This window comes from Colossoma macropomum, unplaced genomic scaffold (assembly GCF_904425465.1).
Source record: "Colossoma macropomum unplaced genomic scaffold, Colossoma_macropomum, whole genome shotgun sequence".
Classification (NCBI taxonomy): domain Eukaryota; kingdom Metazoa; phylum Chordata; class Actinopteri; order Characiformes; family Serrasalmidae; genus Colossoma; species Colossoma macropomum.
The window spans coordinates 41740-50772 of record NW_023495162.1 but is presented as its reverse complement, the minus strand read 5'-3'; the positions used below and the strand labels follow the sequence as shown (position 1 = coordinate 50772).

Below are 9033 nucleotides of genomic sequence, written 5' to 3'. Positions count from 1 at the left end.
TGCAGCCTTCTGTCCTATAGCTGCATTCGGTTATTTTTTTTCAAAATGTCTGTGAACACAGAACGGTTTAGATAAGTGTCATCTAATTTTGATTGTACAGAAACAACACCCTTAATGTTTGAGACCTCAGCAGTGTGAAATTATGATGAATATCGAGTTGAATTGACATAAGTCGCATGAATTCCGATCTGGTCAGACTGAGTCGCATTGCTGCATATCAGCTGCATATCGGATTTCAGTTACACATACGAAAGTGACGCAAATCAGAATTGACAATATCGGATTAAATGTATTTTTTTGCTGTTCACACTGCCACACAGAACACATCTATGTCACATGTGAAGAAAAAGATTAGATTTGGGCCACTTTTACCTGCTGTGTGAACAAGATTCTAGATCTGGAATCTGTGGTCTGGTATGAGGTTCTCTCAAAAATCATGACTCTTAGCAAACTCCTTCAGTCTGCCACCATGCAGTTAGATGACACTGTAGACCTCATTCACAAAACCAAGACTTCTTTGATCAGGTACAGAGCCACTGGTTCTAAAGAGGTATTGGTCTCAGCAAGAGAAAGAATGAATGTGCTAGAAATACTTCTGCAGCAGCAGATGAGCCACAGGTGGATGTCATGAGGAGAATGGAAGTACCCTTTTTCAATGCTAGGTAGACTATGTCTTCCAATCCTTGGAGGAGCGCTTTAAGTAAAGGACAAGTTTGGCATGCTACTCAATTTCCAAAATCTTGACGCATGGTCAGTCAGAGACCCATGGTTGGTCAATTGTCACAGAATTGGAAAGTCTTTCCACCCCTCCCCCTCCCCCTTCCCTCAAGGAAATGACAGCAACAGTTTTCTTCATCAAAATAAGGTGTGCAAACTGTACATAAATATTACTGTTACAGCTGCAGAGTGAAGATTCCTAAGGCTCAAACTTTTTAAAATCAACCTGCAGTCTTCCATTGCCCAAGAACATCTGAGTGGACTTATCAGTATCAACCGTGAGGCGGGCAGCCAGACATCCTATGATGATGTGATAAGTACTTTGCTTCAAGAAAGGCAAGGCAAGTCAACCCCATTATCCACATTTTTTTCTATTTTACCACAGAGGCTCCTCATCCATCTCCCACCTTACATGTGATGCTTCAGCTCTCCCCCCTACATGTGATGCCTCACTGTCCTGCTGCTCTCATTCAGCTACTCCCGCTCCTTCCACCCTGGGTCACCCCTGCATCTTACAGCAGAGGAAATGCTTCAGAACATCCTTTGGCCTTACTCCATCTGTCCCTTTGCTTGATGATGCCTCCTTTTGGGACTTGGCTGTCTAGCTCCAAGAAGAAGCCTTTCAAACTTCCAGCCCAATTTCTCTGAGTTCTCTATCCTCCTTTAATCTGTCTCCCCTCATCCTACCACCATATATTGAAGGCATGGTCCAAATTCACAAATCTAATTTAGTAGAAATTATACTTATGTGCTCACCTTTCATGATTAGTGTAACAGAGTTGCTGTAGTGTGATTTAAGCATGCCACGTCTCACTCCTCTGCACCGATACTGATCTCCATCAATCACAGCATCTCCTCTGATGGTGAGAGTGTCTCTGTTTACAGTGTAGTTCACAGACTGAGACACTGCAGTCCATCCACTCTGTTTATTCTGTTTATACCACTGATATGTCCATCCATCACGAGGGTTAATCTCACACTTCAGAGTGACTGACTCTGCAGTGAACACAGAACTCTCTGGTTCTACAGTCAGTGTAGCTCTGGGTACAACTTTGGAAAGAGAGGGAAAAAGAGAATATCAGTATGGTTTCATTTTAAGGAATACATTAAGGGGGTCATTAAGAGCTTGCTCTTTGTTCAATAAAAACCAAATTAGAGACTTCTAAATGGTTTAATTACTGTGCATTAAGCTTTATTCATTTTGACCTGTATTAGTGCAAAGATGATTTTGGTGGATTTTTGTTTGCTATAAACATTTCAGCTGGAAATATTTTAAGTCTCAACACATTTTAACAACCAAATACTGATAAATTGTATATATTCTAAAATGTAAATATTGTACACAAGACTTTAGAATATGGAACATATCTTAAAGTACTAGTAACTTTTTAAACTCTTATTAGCTCTAAAGTAGTAAACCCCAAACGTCACTTGATGCTACCTAGAACTGATAGGAATGATGCACTAATATGTGAATTTAGGTGATTGTTTGATGCTCAATAATTTGCATAACAATGCCTGAACAAAGTGTTTGTTTGTTGTGCATTATTACAATAAAAAATGCAATTATTAGTGATTTTAACAGCCTTCCAATTGTGCACTAATACAGGTTAAAATGAAAAAGCTTAATGTACAGGGAATGGGTTTTACTGAACAAAGATCTAGCCCTTAAAAAAACCCTACATGTGTTCCTTAAAATAAAGCGTTACCACATAAACAATAATGCATGCATGCTATTTACTAAATGTTCTGGTAAAAACAACTCGTAGTGTCTCTTTCTGGACCAGTGATTGCCAGATCTCATCCTCAAATACATAAAAAAAACATGAATGATAACGAGCTCACCCTTTACAGTGAGTGTAACAGAGTCACTGTACTGTGATGATGTTGGTCTGTAACGTCTCTCTCCTCTACACTGATACTGATCTCCATTAATCACAGCATCTTCTCTGATGGTGAGAGTGTCTCTGTTTACTGTGTAATACTCAGACTGAGGCACTGCAGTCCATCTACTCTGTTTATTCTGTTTATACCACTGATATGTCCATCCATCACGAGGGTTAATCTCACACTTCAGAGTGACTGACTCTCCACTAAACACAGGACTCTCTGGATCTACAGTCAGTGTAGGTTTGGGTTTATCTACAGAAAGAAGAGAACAACATTAATAATAACACAGACTAAACATCTGGTCTCATCTAAATTGCTGTGATACTGTGATAAACTAATGAACACAGTCAGTGTAACAGCATCACTGGTGTGTGAGTAGCGTGATGTTCCTCTCTCTGTTCCTCTACAGGTGTATTTTCCTCTGTAAGACTCTGTAACAGAGCTGATTCTGTACTGCTGTTCATTACTGACAGGAGTGTATGGATCATCTTTAAACCAGCTGTACTGCCAGTTAGAGACTCCTCCTCCCTGTATGACACATCTGAGAGTGACGGTCTCTCCTATAAACACCTGATCATCAGGCTGTATGGACACCACAGCTTTTGGTCTCTCTGTGGAAACATCCGATGAAGTTGTTTACAGTGGCAATGTAAACTATAAAGAATGATAGAAATACAGTACAAATACATCTGAAAACAAACAATATTAATACAAGCCTGGCAAAAACAGCATACAAAGCAGCTTCATCTAAATTTTGACCTTTGACTCTTGAAACTAAATATGCTCCTCCTGACTAAACCAGTTTTGAAACTGTAAACTAATGTTTTATTCAACATATGTATTTGAGTCGAATAAAACTAGATAATGTACTTCTTACCACACAAAGTAATGCATAAGGTTGAACCAGAAGAAACAAGGCCACTACTGTGCTCTGCTCATTTAGCATGTAGTTATTTAACACACATTTTATTTAGCATAATGTTAAGGAGCATAGGGTACTCAACAGGAAAAAGGTTACATATGTAAGGTTTTAGGAACAGAATAAAAATATTATCATCTTATTCCAAACAGAGGGCTGAGATAATGTATTAAACATTAATTAACTCAAATTACTTAAACACAGTGAATGTATAAAAGTTTTATGATGAGGGACTGTAATATCTCTCTCCTCTACACCAGTACTGATCCTGATCTGCTGATCTGATGGTGAAAGTGTTTGTCTGAGACTGATAGACTGCAGTTCTACTGCTGCCTTTATACCACTGATATCTCCAGTTTCTGTAAGACTCTCACACTTTAGGGTTGGCAAGGAAGATGTGGAGACAGGATACAAGTGTGAGTGCTTTTTATTAGAGTCAGTCTCAGGTGCAAAAAAAAAGCTAGCAGAAACACAGAGGGCAGGGGAATCCATAGAAAACAACCACTAAACAACCCTGAGTATGAAATACAAGCTACAAAAAAAAGACTATGAAAACAATGGAATAATTCAGACAAACCAGGCAACAAACAACATCAATGCTCGCCATAGAACAAAAGAGTCACCTAAAAATAATATTTTAATGACAAATTGTATGATTTTATGTGTGTGCTGTTCAAAGCTGTGTTTGCTAGTCATGTACCGGCTAGCATGTTTGAACTCTCCTTAAAATTAACTAAAATTGTCGCAAGAAAAACAGTCACTTCCAAACCATATGGTAAAGTTTCAGAAGTGTTGTGATTGTTTTGGTAGAGACAAAATGGAATGTTCAATCATTTATTTTAATAAAATAAACACGATTAAGGTGTAGGGTCCCTCAAAGCAAAAGGAATTTAGTTTAAAGTCAAGTCAGTTAAAAGTTCAAAATATCTTTTCGACCCTGACTTTGAACTAACTTGATAGAATGGTCCATATAGATTCTGCTATGTATGTTCACTATTGTATATTCTGTCAGTAAAGGAGGTAGACATGTCATATGAGAACTGAATAATTATTATATAATCACATGAGCACACATATTGAGGCTTTTAGTCATGTTTCAAGTGTGTATGAAGTAGCGAAACTCAAACTACATCACCTGAATATTAAATAATAGTTCTGCTGGACAACAAAACCTTGCTTTAGAACAGCGGTACTCGGTCCTGGTCCTGGAAATCTACCACCCTGGAGAGTTCATATCCAACAGACCTGGCTTTAACCCTAATGTTCATTATCAGAACCAGGGGTGCTAGATTTAAGTTGGAACTAAGGTCTGCAGGGTGGTAGATCTCCAGACATCCAGAACCAAGAATCGTGATCATGACATTGTATAAACTCTGAACTCTGTCTATCTGCTTTTCTACTTACTATTTATTTATTTATTTATTTATTTGTCTGTCTTCCTCCTGATTTTCTGTTCCCATTGAACATTCTATGTTTGCCCCTGTGACATTAATATTAACCTGTATTCATTAAGAATTTACTCACTGAACCTGTAATCTCTAATGCTGAACTAGGGCTGGACGATAAAACGATAACGATAAGTATCGCGATATAACTTTTCCTCGATAGAGCGATAAGACAGGTTCGATAAATGTTCGATATAATACACCATTCTCACACTTCCACCTTTTAGCAAAAGCCCTGGTGGCGTTTTCTACTGCAAGGAAAGCGACACTACTCTGCTGTCGCCAGGAGAGGGCGCACTTCCGAGTTTTTCGACTTGATTAGAGAGGGAGGGGGCCACGAGTAAAAAAAGGGTCGCCAAATATACTTTAGCAACGGCTCAAACGCGGAGTTACACAGTCCCTGTTTGAGTGGATGTTATCGGCGATCTGTTCTCCTGTGACCGAGTGTGAGTGACGAGGTCAGTGGTGTAACTGTACTGTCCTACAGTGAACTCACCTCTTTACTAACAGCCTAACCAGCTTTAGTGGTGTTAAGTCACGTCTGCAGCGCCGTGTTACAGCGCCAAACCGTCATATTTTAGTATTAGTGCATTCTCGAGCAGAAAGTGAAAGAAAGAAGTGGGTTCATGTTCGAAAGTAAACTGAGGAAGCTATGAGGAATTGGAGAGCGGGAGAGCGCTGTCTTTCCAGGCTAGCTGTTTTTAGCTGCTGGCTAACTTGAAGCAGCGCTCCGGCAAAACACGGTGAATTGATGATACTGTAGATCAAACAAGACACAAAATCACCGCTTTCAGTTTAAACATACCTGAAAGGAGGACTCTGTTTGACTGGTGTGAGAGATTCACACTGTAGATGATGCTTTTACACAGCGAGCGTCAGATATACTGCGGTTCACCCCTTAAACAGAGAAACCCAGTCGTCGCTAGCTGCTGTCTGAATACTGTGATATGCTCTGACATGGATGTGGTAGGAGTGACCGCAGTGACCTACCGAACCGAGTTGTCATTGTTGAGAAACTAAAGAGTTTAGCACTGTTGTTGGCCACTTGTTTAGTATTTGTAACGGGGTAGCCGAGCGCTCGTCGCCAGACAGCTAAAAATAATCTGTTTTCTTTCTTAAATTATGACTATTACAAAAATTGCAGCTGTGCTTTTCAAGCTGATAAAAACAGCTCAGACACTTTCTCCCACTCTTCCACGACAGATTAGTGAAATGTTCCACTGTTTGCCGAGTGTTTGTCATGATCGGACCATAAGTGATAGTTTAAAACCACAGTTAACCACCCAGGAGCAAAATCAGCCTTCAAATGTGAAAGAAATCATGATTTGACATTTATCGCGATACGTATCGATATCGAATGATATGAATTTTGTTTATCGTGATAACGTTTTTGGCCATATCGCCCAGCTCTATGCTGAACACAATACTTGTGCCATTTACACTTCACTAGTTTATTAGGTACACCTACATCTAACTACATTTACAGGCCATTTTATCAGAAACATTTATCTTAAATAAGTACTTTGTAGATTTACAGTTACTGACTGGAGCCTTTCTAATGATTTATCATCCTTCTTCTACCCTATCCGTCAATGTAAAGGGACCACTCTAGGACAACCACTGAGCATATATTATTTGGGTGGTGGATCATTCTCAGCAAAGAAGTGGCATGGTAGTGATGTGCATTGTTCTCATGCAAGTGTATCGCACACTGCAGTGCTCCTGAAGTATTTAAACATTATATACACCTACTGGTCACTTTATTAGACACGCGTAGCTTGTTCATCCATCTTGCTGGTATCATTTTTCCAAACATGATTTGTGTTAGTCATCCTCTAGTCCTTGATCAGTGTTTAGTTTCTGACCATGCTTTTGGCAGGATATTTTCGTTGGTGGGCTATTCTCCACCCAATGTGTAAAAACATCAGCAACATTGCTGTGCCTGATGCCCTCATACCAGAAATCAAAACACACTACCATGTGAGTGTCACTACTGTGCTGAGAATGATCCAGCATCCAAATAATATATCTTCAGTGGTGGTCCATTTCAACTGATGAATGAGCTAGAGGGCGATTAATAAATTGTACAGCAACAGATGGGCCACATCAGTAAGTGTAAACCTATGATGTGCACCTATATGATTGGTGTACCTGTTAAAATGGCCAATGTGTGCAGGCACAAGGTAGGTGTACATAATAAACTAGCAAGTCAGTGTACATCTATTGATATAGTGGGATTTATATTAATGATCCAAATAAGCTAAAAAAACGTAAATCATAACCTTTACTGCATTCGGCCAAATATTTAACATGCTACACACTAGCCAACTAGAGCTTTAGCAGTCTTGCCCAATGACTAAATTATAATAAATTGCACTGTCAATAGAAATTCTGCTTTGAAACTCCTTAGTGTGTCTTCCATACTTGTAAAACTGATTCATTCAGTGACACTAAATATTCAGCAAAGAGTTGAAGATAAACAAACTCACCTGACACAGACAGTTTAACAGGACCACTGTTTTTTGTGCTCATTGGGTCACCTTGAGTCCGTGTTCCCTTGCAGGTAAATTCAGCTGTGTCAATTTCGGTCGCCTTAAATGTGTATTCACTTTGCTCTTCAGATGGCTGAACATTTCCATTCTTATACCAGCTGTAAGTCCACACCCGGCCTTCTTCTCCCTTTATTTCACACATTAGAGTGACGGTCTCTCCTATGAATATTTCTTTCTGGTCAGAAGGCTCTTTAATTTTAACCACTGGCTGATCTGTAAGAACCCAACAACAAACATGTATCCTTAAAGGAAAGATCTACACTGATCTACTAAACATCAACAAGATCAGCTTAATTTACTATTGCACTGATCCCAGTAATGCAATAAACAGGTTAATATTTGTATTATACCAATTTGGGCCACTTTTAAGTCACCTGTTAGATGAAAGGTTTAAAATGTATACATAAATACAAACAAAATAATGCAGTATATGAGTGAATTTGTATATGAATTAATTACCATCAGTATGTCCACTGAGCATAAGGACAGTCAGTGCTAAAGTAGAGACAGAAACAATGGATATGGTGCATTAGTATAAAATATTAGCTGGTATCACAGATAGAATTAATGAGTCGTACAGAGCTGGAGCTGAAGAATCAGTTCAAGTTATATAGTCTGAGGAGTCTCACACAGTCTTGAACTACATGCAGTTAGTTACTCAATTACACAGAAGCTGATCACTCAGAACCCTCAGACTGAATATTAACACCTTCATACAGCAGCTCTCACCCTAATAAAGACATAGAGAACATTTACTCACAGAGTATTACAGAGAGTGACCTGAACTCCATACTGTCCCCGTAATGACTGACTGACTGAGCTCTGTGTTCAACACTCATCACTTCCTGAGAGAGAGAGAGAGAGAGAGAGAGAGAGAGAGAGAGAGAGAGAGAGAGAGAGAGAGAGAGAGAGAGAGAGATATGATTTTACCAGTTAATTGTGGACACAGTTTTCAACGAGACTTTCTTGTGATCCTAGGCCCTATAAGGAAATTTACCAAACAGGCGCAATGGAGTTTCAGCATCCACAAAATGACCAAAGGGTCGCTGCTCTTCTGTGCTTTTGCCTCATTAGATACGCATTTTTTCTGCTGTCACGTCTCTCTCCGGTCTGGCTGAAACTACAGCCAACGGCGCTACCCAGGACTCCTTGCTGCATCACATGACTCGGGACCCTCACCGATCCACCTATCAGCGCTCCTCATCTCCGGACTAGCGATTACACACACACACCTGTTTCTTGTTCCGTTGTTTGTTAGTTTAGTATATAAACCCGGGCTTTAGCTTAGTTTATTTGTGAAGTATCGTCACACATATGTGCGTACCGAGCGCTTCTCCTGTGTTCCTGGCTGCTTTCCTGTGTATGACCCGTTGTACCCTTTTTTTTTCCTGAGTTGGTTTTCTTGTTTTCGACGTTCTGCTTAGGTTTATAGACTGTGATTTCTAGATAACCCCTTTGGCTTTGAAGATCTTAACTCAAACCTCTGCTGTGAGCGTCTGGTTCCGTCTGC

The 9033-nt window shown here is 39.7% G+C and overlaps 1 protein-coding gene across 1 annotated transcript; it reads right to left on the bottom strand.

The window, feature by feature from the left end:
* Positions 1-304: 304 nt before the first annotated feature.
* On the bottom strand, positions 305-8610 carry LOC118801062 (low affinity immunoglobulin gamma Fc region receptor II-a-like). Its single transcript, XM_036561252.1, has 7 exons — positions 8521-8610; positions 8284-8368; positions 7983-8018; positions 7461-7736; positions 2563-2859; positions 1474-1767; positions 305-309 (listed from the first exon to the last, which is right to left on the bottom strand). Exons 1-7 carry the CDS (start codon positions 8545-8547, stop codon positions 305-307), a joined length of 1020 nt encoding a protein of 339 aa, XP_036417145.1. The 5' UTR covers positions 8548-8610.
* Between the last annotated feature and the right edge of the window lie 423 nt (positions 8611-9033).